Raw genomic sequence first — 26,614 nt, 5'->3', positions numbered from 1 at the left:
GCCCGCTCCGCTCCTCGCTCCGCCCCGCCCGGCTCCGCTCTGGCTTCGGGTCCCTTCTCTCTGCGCTGCGGCGGGCGGAGGCGGCGGAAGGAGAAGCTGATGGAGGGGAACCGGGACGAGGCAGAGAAGTGCATCGGCATCGCGCGCGAGGCGCTGGAGGCCGGCAATCGCGACCGCGCCCTCCGCTTCCTCGGCAAGGCCCAGAAGCTCTATCCCACCGAGACAGCCCGAGGTGAAGCTCCCCGTGGGGGGCGGGGGCTGTCCCAGAGGGTCGCGGGGCCACGTCGGGGGCCGGCCGTCGGGCGGCGCGCGGCGGTGCCGATGCGAGGGGGGTCCCGGCGCGGCCTGCTCGGCCCGATGCCTGCCGCGTGCGCTCGGCCCGTTGGGGGCTGGCGCCCGGCAGGCGGGAGGAGCAGGGTGGGCGTGCGTTCCGGGTCGGTCTGAGCCCGTGCCGCGCCGTTATAGCGGAGCTCGAATCTGCGCGGCCCCGGTTAGCGGCGGCGCGCCTCGGCTCTGGGCCGGGCTGAGTGCTGCCGTCGCCAGCGAGCCCTGCACTAACGGCTTGCGGTGAGAGCTGCTGCTCCAGGCAGGCGGCGCTTCCCTTCCATACGTTGCTTGGGGTTTTCTTGGCGTTTCCCGTTTGGCTGTGCTCTAGCTAAGTAGGAGGTAGGCACACGTTCAGCCTTTCTCGGGAAAACGGGGTACCTTGTTCCTTCACAATACAACGGGCCTTTCAGATGCTTCTTTGCCACGATTCCAAAAAGTTACCATCTTTCTGGCTATTTCTAGATGAGAAACGGTTCTTAGAAGGAGCAGTGCTGAGGTTTCAGTGCACACCATGCAGAGTGCTCCCCTGTCCTGGTGTCTCTGTGTTGTCAGAACCTCTGGGCGCAGTGACTTGTTGCCTTCCTTTCATTCCCTCTGTGGTTGTCTGTGCCACCAAAGGAACAGGGAACACTTTGGTGCTCTGTACTGACCTGAGGGCTTTCCTACAGGATAACATACAGCTTGGAAAACTTCCAGTTGCAATTTCCAGTGAAGCAGCGTTCCAGAACTGTGAGGCCTGTTTCTTCATTTGATGTCAGATGAAGAGATTCGCTGAATGTTTTCCATCCTCTCTTGTCTTCCAACTCCTTTTCAAATACAGGCAATAAGCTAAGTAACATAGAGGGTTATTTTGTTTTCCCTGAAAGACAGGATGGATGTTGCTGGTACATCACTTGAAAGAAACTGCTACTTTGCTTATATCGAGCGTGTGGCACATTTATTTTTCTAGTCACGTGGCATCATGCTTTGCTGAAAAAAGAAGCTAGCAGAAACTTACTGTATCCCTTCAATTTCTGTAGTTTTAGAATATGTCACATGAAAACACATTTAGCTTTTTGGAAGCTGTGCTGATCAGGAGGCTGAAAGGCTGAAGATTTCAATTCTGCTTCTTCCAGTTAAGAGGGTAACTAATTTATCTGCTTTTTTTTAATTTTATTTGTCATTTTTCTCCTCCAAAGTAAGAATTACAGTTATTCTTGGGAAAGTAAAATAAAGTGTCTCCAAGTGATTAATTTTGAGTTCCTGTTGTTTGTTGTCAATGTTTGTGTTTGTTCATTTTTTTTTTTAATTTTATTTAAAGCAGGGCTCCTACTGTGTAACCATCATTGTAAAGTATGCAGTGCAGGAAATAGATGGCTAATTAGGCTATTGTCTGTAAGACACTTGCTTTATTCACTGTGGAAATGAGCAAAGTATGTCACAAATAAGGTACGGATCTGGTGAAAAAAAGATGGTCTTGTGGTTACGGTAGCAGACTGTAACCTGGGGAGTTGTGCACTGATGCAAAATTCTTCACTGGATTTTTCTGTGATCTTAAATAAGTCACTTCACTCAGTTTCCATCAGTGATGGCTCATTGTGCTTCGTTTTTCAAGTATTCTGCTTGAAACAAGGGCCTGGCTTGTGGAACTAGTGGCACTTCAAACTCTGTCTGAAGCTACTGAGAGTTGCAGCTGCCCTAGTACCCCTGCAGGAATCAGGCCCCAGGCCTCATTTGATCTAGGTGCTTGGGAGTTAGGGGACTCTGTAAACGTGCAGTGTCACTGTGCTTCAGCTTTCTAGCTGTGGAGATTGGTAATTCTTTTTGGTTTATTACATTTTCTTCCAAAATAACACCAACTCATTTAATTTAGTTAAGTTTGTGAAGCCCTTAAACAGACCTGTTATGAGTGCAGTAAGCTGCAAGTATACAGAGTATTGTGTTATGTGGACATGAAGTTGTGCATTAAATTCAAATGGGAATTTTATGGTGACAAAGAATAAATGAAATGACCACTTCATTATCTTATTGTCATCTTTCAAATTGAAGTCAGGGGTCCACTTGGAAAAAAGAACACAACACATTGCTTCATTAGATAACTAAAAATTGTCAGAGAGCATACCCAGAAGAAACAAACAGTGAGGACTTTGTGAGCAGTCTTAATTCTAGCACAGTTTCTTACTTTGCTGTCATAATAGGTTGATTTTAATGGGGAGAGGACAATATGGAGCAGCACCAGTTGTCATTGTGCACTCCCATGTATTAGAAAGGACTCTTTTCCAGTTTCTCACTCAAGTCACAAGTTCACTACAGGGTTACTTTTCTTATAATTTTGGGAACAGTTGCCCACCTTTTCACAAACGATGTTCTGTACACAATAAAAAGCAATTAGAATAGTAGTGCTGAGGTTTTTTACTGATGGGAGCTTTCTTCTTCACACACTAGAGTTGATTACAGAAGGGCGGCTTTAACCACTGTCTCTAAACTGACACTACACGCAGTTTGGTTTTGGCAACATCTGCATTTAAAGTGCATTCAGCACTGTGGTTTGGTCATCAATGAAGTTCAGTTTTGCTAAACAAAGCCTGAAATCCACTGACTGCAGCAATGCTATTTTAAGGCTTTACTAGTGTGGAATGTAAGGTCAGTGCTTGTTCAGTAATACTTAGCTAATGACTTCACAGGAGCAGTGGTCATGGTGACGTCACTCTTTGGTAGAAAATGGATTTGAAATTCAGATGTACAGTCAAAATACGAAGTTTAATTATGATTTCTGTTAGCAATTCATCCTGCAACTGCATGGAAACTAATTACTTGTCTGGAAAAGTTTTGAGAGTGGATTTAAATATAACAAAGATGTTCTCCTTTTCAAAGATATGCTCTGTTCTGCTTGGAGCTGCAGGCAGCAGGTGACATTAAGGACAGTTTGATTTTTTCAGCACTTCTCAGGATTGCTTGCACCACTTCTGATGATGCCTTTAGGTGCAAACTTTTGTTTTCATGAGTATGCAGGCTTCATTTTTTAGGGTGTTGCATTAGTATGAGTTCAGAATTCAGTAGAATTCTTTTTGTTAGTGACAGAAGGAGTCGTGGAATCAGATGATTCAAGCACCTTTCATTCAGAAATGAGTAACAGAACACATGAGAGAGCCTTTGTACACTGGGATGTGAGATTCATCGTCTTACTTGCTAAAAAATAAATCATTGATTCCTTGTATATCCTGTTCTAAAATACTTATTTGCACACTGAATGTTTTCTCCAAGAGTGCTAATACTGCCGTTCTAACGACTGATTTTACCACCAGCAGTCTGTGCAAGAGGCAGAACTGTTTCTGTGTATACGAAGTGAATCTTGAAAACAACATACGTAGACCCTTTATGGGATTTTCTTTTCAAACGCAGAGCAGTAACATGTTTGTATGTGCTGTGTCTGGCTATCTTAGGAAGTGAACTCCTAGATATCTCGTACTTTCTGTGAGTGTCCTAAATAGTCATCTAAGCAGTGTGGCTCCATTATGGGGGTGGGAGGTCTGAGAAGTTTACAGGGTAGTAGTGGTGTTGAAAGTGTGGTGTAGGCTGAGTGTTTTCAATTATCACTTATCTGGAGCAAATCTGGACTGAAAATGCTTCACTTTGAGGGCGCTGTCCATATCTTTGGTCTTGATTTGTTATTACTGTATTGACCTCAGGTGGTAGCAGAAGGAACTTGCAAATATTTTGCTCTGTGCTTCAGTTTAAACTGAAGTAAGGTAACTACGGCTTTCCTGTTTTCAAGAAGCATCTTTTCTTTGTAGTGCAGACTTCCTCTCAGTGTACAATCCAGCATCTAAATGCCCACCTGTTCTCTATTTTGGCAGTAAAAAGTCTGATCTGATCAATGGATGCATCTTGCTGAGGCAGGCACGAACTCAAGAACAACATTGAAATCAGCCAACTTCCCTGTTCAGGCCATGTGTAGCTATTTGTTTGTTTTCAGGCTGCTGTGGCCAGTGAGTAGTAAGGAAGGTATTAAATAGAAGCAAACAGTGAGGGTTTTAAGGACTAACTCTTAGTTGGTTATGAAGTACAGCCTAGTTTGCTGTTGTTTGCCATCTTGTTCCAAAAGGCTCTCTCTTCCATATTTATTAATCTTTTATCCTATATTATGTTTCTTGTGCAGTCCGTTAGGTTAGAATGGTGTCGGTTGAAATGTATTGGTGAGGTGGATGCCTCCAGAACGCAGGTTTATATCCACGTAACATAAATAAAAAGACAACTCCTGTCTGATGGTTTATTAAAGAGGCTCTGTCTGAGATCTCTTGGATCACAGAAGGGAAGAAGATTTAAAGATCTAGCAAAGCATGCTGACTTTAAAAATTCGGGAGTCAAAAACTGGGTATAGTTGTCTCATCCGGATTTCCTGGGGCAAACAATAGCTTGAATTTCAGCTTAGTGCTGCCTGAAAAGGATATAGAGCATCAGTTCATGGCCGCCAATAGCTCAAGTTGCAAATATCTGTATAATGTAGCAACTGACGTGCTGCTTCAAAGAAACCTCTGGTAGGGTGCATTGCAATTTTCCAGTCTGACAAATGTGCGTCTTCATCTTTCTGATTCTTATCATTCCAATCGTGACTACATTATCAATGCTTTTCTGAGACATAGTGGTACTCATTCTGTTTCCCAGATAAGCATGGGATAGGTTGTGACATGAGTCAAGTGGTTCATTCTGCAGCTCAGGGACTGAGCCCATGATCTAGGCTGTTCTTCATGGGTTGGAAAATAGGATGCTGTCTTTGCACTGTTTGAAAGCTTTAACACTAATATAAAAAAGCAGGTTGTCGTTTTTTTTTTTAGTCCAGGATCACTGCTGTTCCCATAATGTCTACTGTTGTTCCACAGGCAGGGTGATGCCGCAGTCTTGTTATCTATGTTCCATTTCCTATAAGCATATACATGTTCTGTCATGTTTGAATTTAATCAAGACATCTTTTGTTTATTACCTTAGCTATGGATACTGAGGCAACCCCAAGGCTGCTTGTTGGGAAAGATAAGGAGTTGAATACTCCTGTTCTTAGCAGCTGCCTATGGAAGCATATAACTCATGCAAATGATTCCCTGAGTTTTGATTAGATGCTGCAGCCTTTTTCCTGGAACAGCATATGTTGCTTGTCTATTCATTACGAAGGCTTGGGAGGGTGATGAGCTGCAAAAGAGCATGCTGTTTTCCTCTGTCACCCTTTTTAAGGTTACCAGAGTAAGTTATGGGCCAAAGAGTGTTTGTTACAACACTGAGATACAACACTGAGTTCTAGTCTGCTATTGGAGAAACATTTCTCTAGTGTCATCTTCTTATTTGGTATTAGCAAGGCATAGAAACCCATTGGTGAAATGCTCCAAATCTTTTTTCTTTTTTTTTTTTTTAAAGTAACACTGAGAATAGATTATCAGTTCTGTTGGGAAGTTCGTAACTCTTGTTTTCCTGATCTGTTAACCAGACAAATCTCACTAAATCTTACTGTGTCATAAATATCAGTAAATTTATTGCAAGGATGTGTTTGCCTGTGTACCAGGGGACACATTGGTCTCTGTGTGCAGTAATTCTCAGATTCTGTAGTGTTTAGGTCTCAGTGTGAAGCAACTCTCAGGTTCAGCTTACAACTGTTTACTCAGATACTTATATGTTTTCGCTGCAAATAATGGGTTTGGTATCCCTTTTAAAAGCATGTGGAGCTGAAGAACCTGGACATGATCTCTCCAGTGTTACCTTGTCAGAGGTGGAGAGAAGTCCAGTCATGAATTTTGAAACTTTTTCCATTGTTTTGCAAAGGATGCCAACTGGCAGACTGCAGACTGGTGTATGTGATACAAACTGATGGTCAACAAGAATGGAGAATGCAGCAGCTAGTGTCTTACAGTGAGGTGCTTACATTTAAGATATGTGAGAGCCCTGACTTAATCACTAATGCCTATAATGATGCTATGATATACTGTTGTTTTATAGTTTTGTTGGAAGCTATTACGAAGAATGGAAGTACTGCTGGAGGAGGCGCTTACTGCCGAAAACCAGCCAGTAGCAATGATCAAAGTAAGCCCAGTGGCACGAAGGAGGGCAATGCATCTGCTGCAGGTGAAAGTGGAAAAGGCTACACCAAAGACCAAATGGAAGGAGTATTCAGGTATGGCCTCGCTTAATACATCACTACTTTTCATTCTGTGTGTTATGTACCTGTGCATCTGCAGAAGCAGCAGAAGATAGAAGCTTAGCTGGGAGCGGTTACTTGTTTGGAACTGTAGTTACAAGAAAGTGTTACTGTGTTCAGACACAATAAAAACAAGATGATACGTAGCTATGTGAAGTAATGTGGATGATTTATAAAACGTACTCAAAATAATTAAGTAGATTTCATGGTAAATAGATGTTGTGATGAAAAGTCTATAGTAAAACTTGTGGAACAGTGTTACTATTAATTATTTTTATACTCAGCTATTTAATTTTGCGTGGTGTGCTCACTTGCAAAGCTAATCTTGCTGTTCAGGCTGATCTTAGACCAGTGTTAGAACTGTTTTGTTCTGGTAGTACAGTGCTTCTTCTGTGAAGCACTGAAGCACATAGTCTGAGATGCATTTATAAACTGTCTGGACTTCATGCAGCATTACGGTATTAAGAAGGGACAGCAGCAGAAAAGAAGGATGCAATAAAAGAAATAAAGGTCAGTAGAAATGTCCTTTTGAGGCACATATCTCTTAAGTCGTATTAAAATTCCACACTTCTCCATAGGAGTGAGAAAAACATTGTTTTGGGGTGTGCTATGGTTTTTGCTAATGAAATATTGATCTAGCCACTTTCGAACTGCACACCTCAAAACTTACCTCTACTTTCAGATGAACACAGCCTAAATATTTTCAAAAGAGTTCAAAGGAGAGAAATCCAAAGGTTGCTGTTTCCTAGTATGTGCAGATTGGATGACCTATTGTGCAGAACGGACATTTGTGTGGTAATTTTTTGAAGTGACATGTATGTTGCTGTTGTTACCATCTTGGGATCTTTTCCTGATGTTCAGTGAGTAAGGAAAAAGTTGCCTTTCTTTGTTGACAAAGCAGCAGTGCATTCGGTCTGAAAGAGAACAGTATCTGGAATGATTACAGTTGTTTGTGTGGCTATTTTGTAAAACTTTTCATTTACTGTCTTATCTTTACTTTGTTGATATTGTTGACCTTCATGGCATATTTAAGTAAAACCTGAGTAAGAGTGTTAATTTTTGACCACTGAAATATTGGCTGCAATCTGTGTGCATGCAGATGTGCATGTGGACATGTGGGGTGGAATATCCAGCAAGAAGTCCTTCTGTAAAATGAGGCTTTGTGTAAATTAAGACATGTAGGCACGTTTTCAGAAAGCTGCTACAATTATGGCTGCTGTATTACTGCCAGTATTCATTCACCCATGACATGCCATTCTGAGCTACAGTCTGCTTTGACATCAGGCTCCCTGCAAGTTCTGGATTTTGTTTGCTTGTTTGTTTATTTTACCAGAAACCAGAAATGTTCCCCATTATGCCTTGTCTAAAACAATGCTACAGAGCCAGCTTTCCTCCACGCTATTTCCTTCCATGGTATTGGTTCCTGTAAGGGGCTTACAAAATACCAGGTAAAATCAACCTACCTTAAGGAGATCAAAACCAGAGATATTCTTGGAAGTTATATATTGAGGGTAATGTTCATGCAGTGTTGGTTCTTAGTGGTTATTGCAACAATATATTTTGTGAATATAAAATCTGTGCTTTTAAAATCTATGCAGATTTTTGCGAAGAAGTAATTGCAATATTTCCGGACAACCCATGATTGTATTTTATATACAACTTATGAAATCAGTTATTAAAACATTGTCTTGACCTTAGCCAGATACTAGCTGTTCTGTAGCACAGCAGTTCATGAATGTTTGGAGAGAGGCAGACTTGTGGTGCAGATGTGCAGTAATGAGCAGAGAAAGTCGCTAGTCTTGTTGGAAGTCTTGAAGAGTTTGTCATGATTTCTGTCAGCGACATCAACATGCCACTTAATGAATTGGTGCTGAAGAAGATAAAGAATGTGTGTTCCTTGCCAAGGAGAACAGGATTAAGCACAACCAGTGGGCTAAATCTCCATAGAGAAATGTAACGCGTTCAGTAATGATGGCTAAGGGAAGCTCATATTTAAACTGCAGTGAGAATGGGCTTTTTAGTTGGAAACATGACAGTCTGCATATGTTTTTGCTTCATCAGACCCCAGGCTTTTCCAATTAAATGAAACATGTCCCTTTGGGGAGGATATTCTTCAGTGCCAAGCTTGTCACCACTGTTTGCTTCTGCTGTACCATAGATGAAAAATTTTCAGACTTTTGAATTGGTTACAGAACTGCAGTGTGAGAAAGGTAGATTTAAATTGGGTTTTGTGCCTGTTAGCAAGTTAAGAAGTCTTAAATTGTTTATTAGTTCTTAGTCGAAAGACATTAATGTGACCCTGTTAAACTGTTGTTTTGTATGCTTAGGATTTGAAAGACGGTCATTAACCTCAGATGTCTCTCTAGAAATTTTTTGTTTCGTTAGTAATTGAGTATAGACTGAGAGAAAGCACTGGAGATGTAACTACACGTTATATACAACCCTTTTTTACAAACACTTGTGAGCTCTAGGACAGCGAAACAGCCTGGGAGCTCTCTGGCTTGGTTTGATTACCTGGAGTTGGCCAGCAATCTTATGTTTGCTTGTCAAAGGAGATTTAAGAAGTGTAGTGAAGACATGCTTGGAGTGATGTAACTAATTAATCTGCCTTACTTTTCAGGGTTACTCTAGTAATGCAGGTAAGTATGAGTACAAACAAGCACCCGAGTGCTGTTCTTACTTCTTTTCCACATACACAGGGGACACTGATCACTAGCAAGCTGCTGCAACACATTGGGCATTGCATGAGCTTGCAAACAAGTTACTTGGCAGGGAGAAGTGTGAGATGCAATACCTTTCTACTGGTTGCATAAGGGCCTTGTAGGAAATGAGCTCACTATTTCAGTCTGACAGTTTAAAGGTTGAGTTATTCAAAAGCACTTTTTTTTTGTCTCTTAATGAAATGCTTTGAAAATACCATCTACGTGTATGTATCTTTTTGTTAAATGCATTTTTTTCTCCAAAAGCTGGATCAAGTAGCCTAAACACTTTAGGTGAGCTACAGATCAGAGATATGCAGAAATATGTTAGGAGCAGCAGTAGACTTAATGTCTTTTTAGAGCAAGCGCTCTAGTCTCTAAACAAATCCTGTCTGAGCAATGTTGGCTTAAGTGCATGAGAATCACAGGCATGACAAAAACCAGAAAACTTGCTTTTGGCTTCTGTAGTCTCTTACTTAAAGTACTTCCTTAAATATTCAATATGGGTTGATGGCATTTTTTGCTGAGATAAAGAAATGAAACCTCTGTGTAAGAAAGAAAATGTAAACTTTTTTCTTCTGGTTAACTGTGGAAGTGCTGATTAGGATTACAGTTGTCAAGGAGTTCTTATTTATAGTATCTGCCTTCTCATACCAACCATGCAGAGACTTTGGAAAGGCTTTGTGGACTAGCATGAAATTAAAAAATAACAAACAGCAGGCAATTGATTTTTTTTTTTTTTTTTTTTTTTAATCTTTACCATGTATTTTTATGCTTTCAAATTTGTGTTATCTGTTATCTGCATGGTTTGAGGGGGAAAAAAAAGTTTTGGAGCTGTAGATAGGTTGTGTGCTTTATACACGTCCCTTTAAATGATCTGAAAGATCATGTGATGTCCAGTGCTGCTTTTTAGAAAATGAACTATAGCACATAGTTCCACATTATTTTTTGATGGATGTAAAATAACTGCCATTACTAGTAATATGTTATAGTTGAACTGTTATCTTGTGAAAGCTGGAATATTGCTTTTCCTGCATTGCTGATGCCTGCTCCTTGGAAGAGCGCAGGAATGAGACGCTTGTATTTGGATCTTTGAGCTAGAATGAAAACAAACTAATATAGGAACAGGTTCTGTAGGAACCTTGCAAGGCAGGGTTAAATTTCATCCTGTAATGGTCAAGAATAATGAGCAACTTGATAGGAATTCCTTGCATAAACAAAACAAAAACATCCCTCCACACGTTTCATGGATCAAACTGTAAGGAATGCAGGCTGTGTGACTGACAAGAAAAAAATGCAGACCTTCTGCAGACTTCTGCAAGTTCATCACAAATAAATATATTGTTACCTTTTTAACATGAAGTCAAGAAGGTAATTAAAATGAAATAATAGGTTCAATTAGCTGTTCTTGAAATGAAAACAACATCAAAAAACACACCACACAAAGCAGAGGAATCAGGACACACCTTTAGTTGGGCTGCTAGAACTACTTGGAATTAATGATGTATCCAGATAAATGGTTAAGAAAGTCATGATATAAATCACTGTCACAAGGTCTGTCATTGAAAGCACAGAAGATACAGAATGCCTCAATTTGCACTTTTAATAGTTAAGCTGCGCCTTTTACAGCTAAGAATTTTAAATGTAGTGAAAAGTATGCTGATGTAAACACAGACCTGGATATTTCATGTAATAAACACAGGAGAAACAGTGTGGTTGGGTATCTCAAGAAGAAAGTGCCAAGACTATTACCTTCATATATTGTTGTATCTGTGTGTAAAATGGAGATCTTAAACTGCTGGGGCATAGTTAGGGGTATGTTGGTACCAGCTTGAGTTCCTCATCAACACTGTGATGACCCTTCTCTTTGCATTTTAGAAGCATCATTTTCAGACTACATTTCTGCCATCCAAACTATGATTGGCACATTTCCAGTTCAGCTGCAGGATGCTATTTGCATCAGGCTTGCTGGAAACTTGAGCCTATGCAGAAATTGTTTTGTGTTTTACTGTCTTTTTCTGCTTACTGGTGGGATCAGAAGTCAGTCAGTGTAGTTTCCTTTTGCACCTTTAGCAATGAGGATTGCTAGTATTCACACTGCTGCTCACTGCTGCTCAGTTTAGATTAGGATTATTAGGATAAATAACTGACTCCAATCAGGAGTTTTTGGAGATTGTAGTAAAAATATTTGTCATTTGAGCTATCCCTATGCATGTGCACAGAGGTTTCAAAAGGCCCTTTGAAATACATAGTAATTCTGGTAGACAAAATTTTGTAATTCCTGATCGTTACAGCTATTTGATATGGAAATGTAAGCAGGTTTGGTTAACCTGATAAAAGCTGCTGATTCTGACCTAATCTGAATTGTAGATTTGAAAAGCAAAACAAGAAGCAGAGCAATTGGATCACATCATTTTGTAGGCACAGGAGAACCGGTGCTGGTAGACCCGGAATTTCTGTAGGTGAAAACAAACATTTTGGGATTTTCTCTGCGTTCAGAGCTTGGAGAAGAGTGCAGGTGCAGACAGAGATGGCTGTTCCAACACTTGGAAGTGGGCTGGCCACAGGTGGCTTGTCAACTGCAAAATGGAATGGTGGAGGTTTACCAGTTGTGCTGAGACATCTCTGTCAACAGGCTGTGGATGAAAGTAGGCCATCACTTGTGCTGTGTTCTGAGAAGTCCACTTTGAAAAAGTCAGGTCGTTTTTCAGGAACATCAAGCACTGTGCTCTCCTAAAACAGCCAGAAAATCCATTAATCAGGAGAACGTTACCAGGGGGGGTAGCAATTCAGCAAGGATGGAAATCAGCTAAACAACGTAAGTAATCTGAGAGTGATTTGGAACAGAAGTAATCCAACCAGAAATCAAAATCAGAAGAAACACAATTCCCCAAAATAAAACAAATTAACACAAAGCAGCAACCTCGAAATAGTCCAGAAATAAACAACGACAACAACAGTTCAATACAAAAGGGGGCGGCGGTTCCTATCAAGTGATGTGTAAATTGCAGTTTTAAAATGAAACATCTGTGTGGGGTTTACATATGCAAGAAAATAAGCACTGAGGATAACAATGCCTTAAGAATAGTGAGACCAAATAGAAACAGTAGTTTGAAATGTACCTTTGGAAAGCAAGTCCTTCGTGCTGCAGGAGAGAGGTTTTAGATGCAGATAAAAAACACAAGTGATATCAATTGTCAGCCTTTTCCAAAACATTTACTGATTTTCCTTTAAGTTCTCCCAGCCTCTGCTGGCCTATGATGTGTGGCTGGGAGTAGGATACAAGTGGGAGGGGGAAGAATTGCAGGGGGATTCTGGCACAATGGAGAATGATACTTCAGTCTATAGCATCAGTTAGCTTAGAGATAGTGGTGAGGGATGTGTCCAGTAAAGATCAAGGCTCAGAAATTGGGCATGGTTTTCCACCAGCTCCAAGCAGCTGGAGAGAAATTTTTCGTGAGGATGGTGGCAGTGTGTGGGAAGAGGACTGAAGCCTTGGAGAGTCTTTGCCACATCCATGGTCTCCATCTCTTTAAAATGAAAGGAGATGAAGCCAGGCCTCAGTGGGCTGGGCTGAATGCTCCAGCCGTGCTGGAGTAAGCCTGGGTAAGAACCGAGCCATTAGCATGTAATGATTGCCCTGAGTTCTGCTCAGCAAGAGAAGTGCTGGAGGCTGTTGCTAACTCTCTCCCTGTAGGAAACTGTTGATAAGACTAGGCAATGACTAGGTACCAGCTACTTGGGGTCCAGGTGTTTTTTGTTGTCGTGTCAAAGGTATCATACAAAACTCTCCTTTGCAATAAAAAGGAGGGTGGTGCTGGAGGCACTGTTGCTGTAAACATGACTGTCCTGAGGGGAACATGCAAGGGACAGTAAAAGTCAGAAGTCAGCACAAATTCTCCAGGGTGTCTGGTTGTTTAGGTTAGGTTAGTCTGGTTGTTTAAGTTAGGAGGGCGAGCAGATAGAAGATGTGCTTGAAATATTAAATCCTAGCTTCATACAGAATTGGGAATGTTGGAATGGAGATGTTTGTGTATGTGCAGATGTTTTTTTGCTTGACAAACATTTGTTTATTGTTAAATAACAGCTCATTTATGGGCCAGGCTAGCTGTTGCATGGACTGTGGTTATATTCTCTTCTGAGGGCGAGTGCTGTGTGACCCCAAAGCAGTTTTGTGCCTGCACTTTCTCCTGAAGCCATAGCTCTGGTTTGACACACTGACTCTAAGAAGAACACGGGCAGATCCTGACCTGTACATCTTCTGGTCAATAGTAACTGTTCCAGCTTTCCTCATGACGATTGTTCACCGTGGGACTTCCACTGACCATGAATGGGGGAAGTTTTTGAGGATTAGAAGAACTGGTTGACATTTCTTGGGTTGTTCAAGTTTTTTTTCCCCTCCTGTTTTTTTCTGCTGGCTGCTTCTCAGACAGCTGTAAAAGAAGTGAATACCAAGTCTGTTCAGAAGTAAACTTTCATGGTATTATTTTTTCCATGTTAGTTGCTTCCATGTGAAATGACCACATGCTTTGGGGGAAAGGAGCTGTTGATAGTTCAGATTCTGAATTACTGAAGAGAAGAATTTAGATCAGATGCTGATGCAGCAATTTCATGAAATAAAAGCTTGATTTGACTTCTAAATAAAGTTCTTTGTTCTTGGTAAGTTTCATAAGTAACCCAGCTCGTGAAGCTAAAGATGAATGGATTTGTGGATAGTACCAAAGTTTTTGCTTACTGTACAAATTAATAAACAAAGGTTTCCAGTACTCAGAGTGTAATTTAATATATTTGCTTTCCTTTCCACTCCTTCTTGATGATGGATTTGCTGTGTTATTTTTAATTAGCATTATCAGCATCCTAACAGGAGCTTATTAAATGTTACTTGAAGATAATGAGCTGTATTTATTTCACAGGATGTTCATGTTGGCAGCTGCCTGCATATGTTTTCTTCAGAGCTCTTGTGAGCATTACATGGAGATGGCTGTAAAAGCTCATGTTGTTTGCTTGAAAAAGGGATCCCTCAAATGAAGCTTGATGTGCTCAGTCCATGAACTTTAAAGGACCACACACGATGGTGTGGTTGTACTTCTGATGCATTCCCTTAATTACAGAGTCTTCATTCTTTCATGAAGCTGCCAAATGCTTGCTTACCCCCTTTTTTTCCACTTGGCTTCTATGTGTATATAGAATATATGCGTATCTGTCTTTGTAACACTAAACTCATATTTATGTAGAAATGTATGCATTTAAAAGAATGTGGACACACTTACAGCCACGTAAAGAGGCTCATGCCAGCTTTTTAAATAGTTCTGAAAGTAATTTCTTGCTCAGACCAGCTCTTTTCTTTTGTTCTTTGCCAAATGTTAGCATGTGCCTCATTTCTGTAGCACAGTACTGTGGTACAGCCTTTTTTTCCTGAGTTTCTGAACTTTTCCCCAGATTATATCTTTTTTTTTTTTTTTTTTTTTTTCTTTAAATCAAAACTTAACAAGGTTGATTTTAAGATGTATTTATTCTTTGGTCAGTTCTTCCTACCTACATACTGTTAATGCCCTCTCTTCCCCAGTAGCTGCAGTTGCTCTGTTCTGAGTATTGTAAAGCATATCAATGGTAGGTTTTTAAGAGTTTAAAAAAGTGCTGCGTTGAATATTTAAGATGAATTAAACCTAAATACAGGATCTGGTCTTGCTTTTTTCTTGTTGCTTTAATCTAATCTAATCTAATCTAATCAGCTTGCTAAGATTCAGGTGCCTTCTTAGGTGTTCTCACATGCCTTATTTCCCTCAAAAGTGACTGAATGATGCTATCACTTGACATTTGTTTGGAGAAGAGGTGATGTTGTTTGGTTCTATTTGTATCGTGCATTTACTGTTGAGACTGAAAACGGCCTTCCTATCTGCTAGTTTTGCAAAATAAACTTAGAATCTTCATTTTATGCGTTATTAACGGCAATATTCATGTAATTGAAGATAAAGAACTTCTACAGTAATTGCAGACAGAAGCCTTTTCTTACAACTTTGGTAGCTGCACAGTACAATAAATTAAGTGTACGCAGTAAGAAATTTTGAGTACAATACTTAATTGTCTTCAGGGTTGAGCTTATTGTGAAAAATGGCATTCATCTTTGTTACTTAGGGGAATTTTTTGTGTATTTTATATTGTGAGTGAGAATTTTACTGCACTGCATCAGTGCAATGTATTGCCTCATTTATGAGTGTTCTAACATACTCCTTTTGCATCTTTTTGGTTACTCTCTTTTATTTCATTTTCCTTTGCAGTATGAAGAAGTATAAAAATTATTACGAAGTCCTTGGGGTATCAAAGGATGCAGGTGAAGAAGACCTGAAGAAAGCTTATCGCAAACTTGCTTTGAAATTTCACCCAGACAAAAACCATGCACCTGGAGCTACAGAGGCATTTAAAAGTAAAATATCATGTTTACTTAAACTTTGTTTTACGATTGAAGTCTGTCAATTTAAAAGGAATTCATCTGCACTGGTAGATTGTCCTTCTATATAAAACTGCCCGTGTAGTGTTTTGTAGCTAATATTAAACAGACGTTTTATCCAAGGAAATGTTTGACCTCTATTATCTTAGTACATGCATAGGATTTGAAATGGAGTTGAGTTTGGTTTTGGAGGATTGACTGTGATTTTCAGGTACAGGGAAAGGATACTAAAACTTGATTTGTGAAACCCCGTTGCGTTTTTTTGCTGTCATTCATTTGCACTAAATGTAGTCAGTTGATTTTTACTGTCAGTTTAAGTTGGTTCGATATCTGTACATATGGTATATTTATTGAGGTGATTTGGGGGATTATAGCATTTGCCATTACTTTGGCTTCTGCAGTACTTGCATCAAGAATGGCTGTTTGGGTGAAGAATAGTAGTTATGTGGAGTAAATGTCAGTCCTTGACAATGCATTGTTATTTTTCAGAGAGATAGTAGTACACTTCAAAGGACAAGTGATACTTAGTGGTTGCTGTGTTGCTTTAACTGGATATGAAGCTTGTAGTGAATCATTTTGTGTTGTGAAACTGATTTCTAGTGTAAGCATTGATGATAGCCTGTCAAAATATCCTGACTGAATATACAAAATGGCCATGGACATATTTAGTTTAATATTGCTGAAATGAATATAATTTTACTAGGTATACAGTTAAATCTATGACATTGATATTTGAGCACAAAGAAAACACCGAGGTAACGTTCGCTTGCAAAAGGCAGTTTTTACTGAATCATGTGCCATTGTAAGTTACCTTCTTTTCCTTAGAATTCCTTTTGTGTAGAATTCCTTGTGAGTAGCTTTCTTTCATCTTCCACACAGAAACACTTATTCAGACATGCCCATGAGTAGCTCCCCTTAACTGTTTCTTTGGTCGAGATTTACAGTCCGATAGTCAGACCATAAGGCTGCCAAGCTCTGCCCTGTGCAAGGAGAATTGTGCAAGAAAAGCCTTTTGAAGAAAACGGGCTTCAAGTCAGATACAGGTGAAGAAGAATATCTGTGGGAAAAGGTCTTGCCTAAAGAGACAATCTGACAGTGGTACTTCCGTATATTTTTCCTTTGTGAAGTCTATATACAGACATTTGAAAAACTCAATGGAGTAAAACTCCTACATTGGGAGGGAGGGGTATGAGGGTAAAAAAAAAGAAAAAAAAAAAGGAAAAGAAAAATCCCAAGCAAAAGTTCTGACACAGACGTAAGGGGTAATTACTATAGTAGCATGTTAACAGTTCCAGGTATGTTATATTAGGGAAGTTTCTCAGTAATGATGATTTTTATATGCTGTGTGATTACTTTAGTTTAAAGGATATGTTGTTCTTACAAGACTGTCTCCAGCATTAGAAATTAAATAGTTCTCACTTATTAGTATCATTTTAAATAATTGAAATCTTAGAAGTTGGTATCTTACTGTTTTAGCTTTTATTTAACATCAGTACTTTGGTCACATTTGTTTTCTTGGACTTGGTTTCACTTTTTGGTTCTTAACTGGATGAGATGCTAGCACTTCTCTTGCATTGGTATTACTGTCATCTTATTGTATGGCTGCATAAATGTGTCATTTAGTTTGCCTTTAAAGGTGCCAGATGAGTTTCTAACATCCAGCCTAAGAAGAGGTTTCATAACGTGTTTTTTCCTCAAATGTTGTTATTTTAAGGAAAGATCACATTAGAAAATAGAATTGAGTTTAGTGTTAAGGCCTAAGTAAGTACTTTTTTTGTGATGCTGTCCAGAGTTACTGTTGCATTACAGAATCTTCTTTGAGGTCTTATTTTGGATTAAGAAGTTTGTGTGGAAATAATCACTTTTAATCTTTTTCAATCTCTTTTGTCTTTAAGTCCTTTATATTTAAATCAAATCTTGGAATTTTGGAAGTTTGGAGTTAGCATCAAATAATCAAAAGCAAATAGAAAAGTGTGCTGACTGTACTGTGACAGTATGGTCTCTTCACTTTATTTCTCACCCGATTAACATTTCAAAAAATTTTAACTGTTGGAAAAATCTTGGTTTTTTATTGCCAATTGTATTTTACTCATTAGCACATTAACCTTGCAGCAATACTTGGTGTTATTAGTATATCTTACATGCTCTCAGGTTTCATTTCTTTGGGTTTTCTTCTCTATTTTACAAAATTATTAATGACCTTTCTAAGGGCATCTTAAAAGGCATAAGGCTAGGACTCATTAATTTTTTTTTTTAGATTGAATAATGTTGAAAGCATTAATTATGCAAAGCCATAGTTTTATTTGCCTGTGTTGAGGTGATAATGCTGCACCTTTCACAGACTTTTAATGACTGAAGGCTTTTCAAGCAGAAAACATTATCCCTCTGCCTTGTGTTGATGGGGTGCAAAGTCTCTTTTTTTGGAGAGATCTGGAGGAAAGCAGAAAGGTCTTAGTGAACATACATCCAATTGAAGATTATTCATTGAGTGTCAACAGAAGATTTCCTTAAATCTGCAAGAGCTTTATGCCTGCGGACAGGAGTTGGGGTCAGAGCTTGGAAGGACAACAGACCTTTGTGGTCTTTTCACACTGATTCTTCCTGTACCCACCTGACTGAGTTTGTCCCTTTCTGCTATCAAAATTGAGGTTGGTTGTTTGTGATAATGTAGAACGATTGGAGACAAACATTCTGGCCAGGCTCTCAAACCATTAAGGCTGTATCAACAATCTCAGAAATGTACAGATTCTTGTAATGCATTCGTATTGTACTCTCCATGTTCCATCATGCAAAACTTTCTGTTATTAATGTACTCCATAAAATATCTGTAGTAGTGTGCGAATGTAAGGCTGACGTATTCAAAGAAGTTGCCACTTACCAAATGAAACCAGAGAAACCCGTTGAGTCTATGATGCTTTGAAGTTGCTATAGGAAATGGAACTTTTGCAGTTACCTGATTTCAGAAGTTTCCTTATAAAGCTTGATTTTTTTTTTCTCAGTTGCAGTGAGAGAGAAAATTTCCGCAGAAGTAGGTATTCCTCTAGAAAAAGGAACAAAACTGCCCTACCTTCTGCCTAGTTCAGCAGCATAAAAGGTCTTTTGAATAGTGTTGGTGGGAAACCCAGTAGAAGCTATGCTACAGAAAGCAAGAGAAGTCTCTGAATGCTGTTGTATTATAGATGATTAGTAACATACAGTAAGGGACATCAGGCTTCGCCTGTTCTTGACTTTGAAACTGTATTTCTTCTTTGCTTCAGAAATAGGAAATGCATATGCTGTGCTGAGTAATCCAGAAAAACGAAAGCAGTACGACCTTACAGGCAATGAAGAGCAAACATGCAGTCACCCTAGCAATGGTAGATTCAACTTTCACAGAGGCTGTGAGGCTGATATTACTCCAGAAGATTTGTTCAACATGTTTTTTGGAGGGGCATTTCCAACAGGTATTTCTGTTCATCAGCATAATAATGGAGATATAGTGGTATTGCTCAGTGGTACTGGAGTTTCAGACATTCCAAAACAGTACAATTACTCCACACCCCCTCGCATCTCCAACTCTTATCTGCATCAGTCTGTTTTTCCCCAAGGTATTGATAAATTCCCAGAATGTGAGTTGTGTTCTTTAGAGTTTCTGTAGTGAAATAGTAAATTCACTTATTTTAGAGCTTAAAATACTTAAACTACTTTGGAATTATAAGATGTCTTAAAGCTGGTTTATTTTATGTATCATCATGCAGTGACATTAAACTATGTTGTCGCTCCTATACTGACCTCTTAAATAGTTTCTTTTACATTTCAAATATGGATATTTCTTTCCATAGGTAGTGTGCACTCATTTTCCAATGGCCGTGCTGGCTACAGTCATCCTAATCAGCACCGTCAGAGTGGACATGAGAGGGAGGAAGAGAGGGGTGATGTATGTTTAAGCACCATTGACTCTAAACTGTGTGTTGTGATATTTGCTTGTAGTCACGTTCAGTAATGAGATTGTGTAGCAGCTCTGTACTATAGAGGAAAATTACAGTTACATATTTGAAAGTGTTGGCAAGTTGGCAGTCAGCTGATGTGGTAAATAGACACAGCTTTGAGAAGATAGTAGCATATTTTTGTAAATCTGTCGTGTACCACTATTGGGCTAGAGACCGGCCAGTAATCTTTGCTTGCATTTAAAAGTTGATTTGGGCTGAAGTAAGAATGGTGCTTATGAATTGTATAGAGACTTGTATAGTTATTATAGAACTGTATCAGTGAGACCAAAACATCAAGTACTTGTGACTGAATTCAGATATTAATTTAGTACTTGCTTGTGGCTACATGTTAATCAATGAATTCTGGCAGCATCACACCCTACGGATATTCTGTATGCACTGGAAATTAAGATAGCACTTAACTGTTTGCAGCTTTTTAGTTGATGTCTTATAACAGCCCTTGATACTGAGAACAGAAAGTCATGCTTAGAATTAATTTTTATCAGACGTACCTGTTTGCTTGATACTGGTTTATGAGATACCTGAATCTGTTGGTTTTTTTTCCTCAGGGAGGTTTTTCTATGTTCATTCAGTTGATGCCTGTTATAGTGCTGATCCTTGTCTCCTTGTTGAGCCAGCTGATGGTATCTAACCCTCCTTATGCCTTATACCCAAGATCGTAAGTAATGTTCAATTACCTTCATTTTAAACAGGGAAGGACACTGTAACCATGCTTTCCCAGTTAGAAGCATTTTAGGGAGTCTTCCGGTAGTTGGTCCTCTGTTTCCTACAGTGAGGGAACAAAGAGAAAGTGTAGATGAAGCTGAACTGAAGCAAAACTAAACTTTTGAGGTTAGTGGTAAGAGCATGCCGTGCAAATGTAGCAGAGAAAAGAGGTCAGCAGTGCCTGAGTTTAGCACATCTTTTAGTATGAGGCAAAGGTGTTTGCATTTCCTGTGTGCTTAATCAAATCCTAAAAACTGCTAAGGCTCATTATTCTTTTAGGAGTCATCTAGGCTTGTAGCAAGCAAAGTGCTTGAAGAAAACTTTCCCATTCTTGTTCATGTTTTGAACTAGATAAGGGCTAGAGAAGCTGTCTGTTCCAGATGATGATAAAATAGTACATCTCTGTTTTCTCTCAAAGGATTCTGATACTGAAATTTAACTCTTTTGTACAGAAGGATATGTGTGTTTTTATCTTAAAGAAAGTAACTTATGAAGATAACAAGAACGCGGTTAGCTAGCAGACTCAGTCCACACACAACTGTTTTAATGGTTCTCAGTTCCTTCTAGAGTTCTCATCCCCACAATAAAAGGCTGCTTTTCTCCTTTGTTATTTTTCGTAGTTCTTTATTTCCAGAATATGATGTTCTCTCTTCTGCATCTAAGCTATTATGATGCATATTAACACTTATCTGCCGAAATGTTTATGGGCAGTCCTTGATTTCTAATTCTCAGAATGCCAGCAGGAAAATGGATTTGTCATGGATTGCAGTAGACACATTGAAATGGAGACACCTATATTGGGTTGTCAAGTGTTTTTTGTTGGCTTCTTTTTCTGTTGAGTTGGAATGAAATTTTCTGTTATCATAGCTTACATGTGGCTAAAGGGGTAAGAAATCTTACTAAATTGTTTTTTTCAAGATCAAGGATGAAAGCACCAAAATTTTAATGTTCTAGTAAGGGAAGTAGTTTTCTTCTCTGGAAGATTATACAGCCATTCATTTCAGTATTTATCTTGAAATGGCGAATTCAGCAATGTGCTGGTGTTCTTCTGTAATAGCAATATGTTTTAAAAGTGAATTTGTGGTATAAAAAATCATATATCTAGTCTCTTCCTACCTCCTTTCTTGGCAGAAGTACAAGGCAGACTATTAAAATGCAGACAGAAAATCTGGGTGTTGTTTATTATGTCAACAAGGACTTTCGAAATGAATATAAAGGAGCATCATTACAGAAGGTGGAAAAGAGTGTGGAAGAGGATTATGTGTCCAACATTCGTAATAACTGCTGGAAGGAGAGGCGGCAAAGTAAGTCTGGTAATTTCATGAAATAATGCATAATTACATATTTAAAAAGAACAAAAAGATTGTCTCAGGCAAGAGTGGAGTACTTGTATTATTCATATATCTGGACAAGAAAACAAGGGAAAGGTTCCCTACTGTTTCTCACTTCTTGAGATGTCCCAGCTAGTGTCACCTAATTTTGCTGTCATTTATTCAGTGATCAAACAACCATCTGCAAGTCATCAGCTATTTTAACCTGTTATCTGTGATGGTTTCTTAGAAAACTAACAACTGCAGTGAAATGATAATGAGAAATAAATTGCTTTAAGTTGAGAGTTTAGAATTCTTTCACATTATTTTATCACGCTGGTATCTTTAGTATTGTGTACATCCCTGGGTGCTTTGAGATAAATAAAATGAAAGCTCACACAGATACTTCCAGAGAGGGAGAAGATAATCTGCCTTGGACAGCAGTACAAATAAACAGTTATTTTTCCAAGCAACCAAGGACACCCAATATGTAAAACATCGCAACCTAAAAAATCAGTGCTTTATCTTTTGCCAGTGCTGCATGGGTCCTTAGCTGTATCATCTTTGAAAACAGTCTTTTAGCTTATCAGCTGTGGTGCCATTCTAGTTTGATATATGAGTGGCTATTTTCTTGCAGGAGAGGCAGCCTGGAATTTGGTATTAAAGCATAAGAATACTGAATAGCATCCACCATCTCCAAATTATCAGCAATTTTAACCTGTTACTCTACCGTCTGTGACCAAGTGGTCTGAACTATTATGTATTATTTCAGTATTACCTTACTGGGAAAAAAATGATTCATGAACTGCTGGTCACTGACCGACTGCAAATTTCACTCATTCTCTGAGTGAAATTGTGTGTATGGCTTTATATGAAATTAAAGCTGCATAGCTTTAATTTTTGCAACCAGAAATGCCAAGCCTGTCAGCTCAGGCAGCACCACCTTAGCTTCTCCCAGTTGTGAAAGACAGACACTTAGAGCTAGTCACATGCCTGGACAGGGATGCATGCATTCATTACAATTGACCTGCCTAGATACAAATATGAACTTTGCCCATGCACAGCAGACCCACTGCTTCCCACAGGCATTATGCTCTTACTCATGAGTACATGCTGCTTATGCATAAGATATTTCCGACTAGATCGTCTTTTGATCATCTTGAAATGTTTGAATATTCTCACTCTTCAAAAAATGAATGCCTCATTTTTCATCTACAGGTGGTTGCTAAATGAATGATTGATAGTCATGTGTAATGAAAGGTTTTTCAAAAATGAGAGGTGTTTACTAACAAAAAAAAAATGAAACACAAGACACAAACCAGCACGATAAAAAGAGGAGGACATATTCTGTGTATTTTTTTCAGCACAGTGTGGACAAAGAAGGAAAGTTTACGTTTAATGACCCAGTTATTATACAGAGATTTTACTGGTATATGTTATTCGTGTTTCCTCTCTTATGTCTCCTATATTTTCTGTCCAGGTATCTTTGAAAAGGTAAATGTTTAGCTGATATGCCATTTCCACTGAGGAGGGAAAAATACCTTTCCCATTTTTCATCATTTGGTCTTGAGTTGCTTACTTTGAGTATGAGTAAAGTCCTTGTCAATGCAAAGAACCCTACCTTTCCATATGTAAATACATAATGGGAGACTTAATGACTGGAGAAGCATCTGACTTCTTTGTAAAGAACAACTGCCTGAAAGTGGTGACTGTCACATTGTTTGCCATTTGCAATTTATCAGACTGGGATAATTACCCAAACTGATGTATAAGAAAGTGACCCCAATAGATTTTCTCTATTTGTAGAAACAACTGACATGTTTTTACAGATTTAAAATACTTACTGTGTTTTGAATTTTTTTGACAGTTATAATCTTATTTCCAGTGTTGACTGATGCTCCAGAGTGAATTAAAATGCTTGCAGTGTCAAGCTGTTGAACATGAGTATAATACAGAGAGCTCTTAACAACACCTAGGAATGCTGGCAATGTGAAGCAGCATCTATTGAAGTAATAGGCTTAGCATTCAGAATGAATTGTGAGGCACAGACAAGATGCTGGAGCTTTCGGTAACATGCAACATGATGCAGGTGGTCATTTTTTGTTTTGTAATCAGGTACTGCTGTATGAAATATGAGGGTGCTGGGAGGTTGTTACTACTGTGACTGCTAGGAAAGATGAAATGCTTGTGAAGACATGGTGAAGGGAAACCTGTAGCGCTGCTGTTTAGATGGTTTCTGTGGGTAGTTAGAATAGAGAGAAAGAGAAAAGGGTGAGGATTAAACCTGTGTTGTTCTGAACTCTCTGAGAAGGAATGCAAAGCACGTGCAAAGCATTCAGTTTTAAACCTGAAAAATGTTTTCTCTTTTTTTTTTTCATAAAGAAACAGACTTACTTCATGCATCAAAAGTTTATCGAGATGATCGTCTCCGAAAGAAAGCAGACTCCATGTCCATGGAAAACTGCGAAGAACTAGAACGTTTGACCAGCCTCTATCGAGGAGGATGACCTACAGTTATACATCTTTCGTATGCCATTATCTCTCTTGTAAATTAAGAAGAGATTTAGTTTCACCATGAATGCTGGAAAAGAGGGGTGGATGTAAAACTCTACTGTGTAGCTGTTTCCAGAAACCTTAAGCTGAAATATCATGTAATGGCTTCTTTACCTACTGTGAAATATAGGTAACTTTAATTGTCTAGATTTTACTTCGAAGCTTCTGTGAATTCTTTCAGCAGAGAGAATAGCTTAGAAAGGATGCTATACTTGTAGAAACTTAGTCATAGTGGTTCTCCTCTAACATATTTGCCATGTAAATATCTGTGGAAAGAACATTTTGTGTATATACGAGTTAAATGACTTTCTATTTAAAATCTCAGAAATTTAGTTCCATACAACATTTTGTCTCACTAATGGAATAAATAGTATGATTACATCACTCCTATTCAGATGTCAAGTGTGTGGAGTTGAAACGAGAATTTTTAATATTTTATCTCTAACTCTATGTGAAATCTTCTGGGCCTGCCAGCTTAGAGGAACTTGGTATTTTTAAATATAATGGCATATATTCCTAATTATCTGTTGGGGTGCATTGACCTGGTGTAGAGTAGCAGTCAGTTGTTGTAGTTTTTTTAGTGTTTCTAAGCAATGCTGAGAAAACTAAGAACTACACTAATCTCTTTTCCAAGTAAATATTCTATAATTTGCAAATTCTGTACCAACCATTGTAAGCATTGCTTTTAGCACTTGCAGCAGTTTACAGCAGCTCCATCATTTGGTATTCCAGTACTAGTAAATCCATACACATGGCTAACATGCATATAGCTTCCTTAATTTTCACTGGAAAGACAGAAGAAAACATGAAGGAAAAAAAAAAAAGCAATCTTTCTTATTTTTTTTTTTCCTTGGAAACTTCCATTTTCTTACTATGTTTTTATTTCAAGCTAGATCCTAACAGTGATTTGTGAATGGGCACCACAAGTGGAGCAGAGAAATACTGCTAAGGACAAGCTTTGTGTCTTTCAACTCTTTGGCCAGTCATTTAAATGCTTACTGGCCTGCGGTGTGCTCCTGTGGTCAGAGCCATATCACTTGTTCAGACCTGGAAGTAGAGGAGGTAGGTATGCGTTTCTTTGGACCTGAATGTGGCTGGATTGATTTCCTAGAAATGAGCAAACATACTGTCTGGCTCCTACATCCAGCATCACGTAACTCAGTGCCTGCTGCATGGAAGATACGTGTAGCCAGACCTCATAATGCAAACAGAGGTCTGTTGAAGCAGTTATGTACAGTGTACTTAAAGCCTGTTGAAAGTGAGTTGAAAATGTTGGTGTGTTTTTGGTGTTACATCTTAAAAGTGCTATGCAGGAGAATGTTTTCCTGTGTTTGAGAATGCGAGATGGCTCGTTGTAAGGGCATTATTTTTTGCTTAAGAAAACTGCCATCTTTGAACAATGTACTTGGTTTAAGTGGAGCCAAATTCACCTCCTGAACTGAAAGCTGAAATACTTGCCTGACCACACTGGAACTCCTTCATATCAAGGCTTGTCAGTTGAGAGCAGTATTCAACTTCACTACATGCCATCGCTCTTCGTGATCCAAAAATCAGTTTGCATGTGTACCTTTTCTAAACTGTCCCACTGGAATTCTGTTGGATTAGTTGGGTGGAACAGACAGAATGTGAGCTGCAGACGTGTAACTAAGCAGCTAAACCATCATTCAGGGGAGGCATCAAAGCTGGAGGTGCAACACAGAAATAAATGCTGTACTGGATGTCCTTACCGAGATGATGTGAAAAGGAGAAGAAATAGAAGGACACCAGAATCTTGGAAGTTTGCAATAAAAATGTATGGAGAAAACAAATTCCCTGATCGTGCAACTGCTCAGAATGTATTATAATTGTACTAGTGAAAAAACAACCAACCCTTTCAAAGTACGCGCTGGTACTCCTGTGTCATCTTAACAGCAGAAAATAGTTGCAAAGACTTTAGTAACTACTTAGACCTTCTGATTAAGAAAAGTCTGAGCACGCGGGTGATCTTTTAGTTCACAAAGGAAAAGGGATGCATAGCGCGTTTGTTAAATATTTGAACAGTGAAGTAAGTCAGAGTTGATAGATGTTCCTCGCAGAACTTCTTACAGTATTCTGATGGGTTACGTCTGCCCTGCAGCAGGGAAGTGCATGGCAGCTGAGCAGCATGTTACCTTGGTTAGGTTGCTGTTGCTATCTCAGCAAACTGGGATCATGCAGTGCCTGTGTCCCATGGCAGTGCCAGCGTCCCACTGGTTTAGAAGTGAGACCTGAGTCGCTCGCTACATTTCATCAGATAATCTGTTTGTAATTGCCATTTGAAAGAAGAAAAGGAAACTTCATGTGTTTATACTTTAGCAGATTTAACAGGTTGAAAACTTGCACACACTGAAATATGCGGAACGGTGCTATTATTTTCAGTAGCATAAAGATGAATCTGCTCTAAA

General features: G+C 39.1%; 1 protein-coding gene across 1 annotated transcript; it reads left to right on the top strand.

Annotated features, from left to right (window-relative positions):
* Nucleotides 1-26,614, top strand: DNAJB14 (DnaJ heat shock protein family (Hsp40) member B14). The gene is made up of 8 exons (XM_042872236.1): nucleotides 1-232; nucleotides 6,289-6,463; nucleotides 15,465-15,610; nucleotides 18,892-19,077; nucleotides 19,456-19,550; nucleotides 20,172-20,281; nucleotides 21,460-21,632; nucleotides 24,021-26,614. The coding sequence occupies exons 1-8, from the start codon at nucleotides 100-102 to the stop codon at nucleotides 24,143-24,145; spliced, it is 1,143 nt and encodes a 380-aa protein (XP_042728170.1). The 5' UTR covers nucleotides 1-99; the 3' UTR covers nucleotides 24,146-26,614.

This window comes from Lagopus leucura, unplaced genomic scaffold, assembly GCF_019238085.1.
Source record: "Lagopus leucura isolate 7727_CA_CO unplaced genomic scaffold, USGS_WTPT01 Super-Scaffold_100004, whole genome shotgun sequence".
Lineage (NCBI taxonomy): Eukaryota > Metazoa > Chordata > Aves > Galliformes > Phasianidae > Lagopus > Lagopus leucura.
Note: the sequence above shows the minus strand (reverse complement) of the source record. Positions and strands in the feature narration are given on the sequence as shown.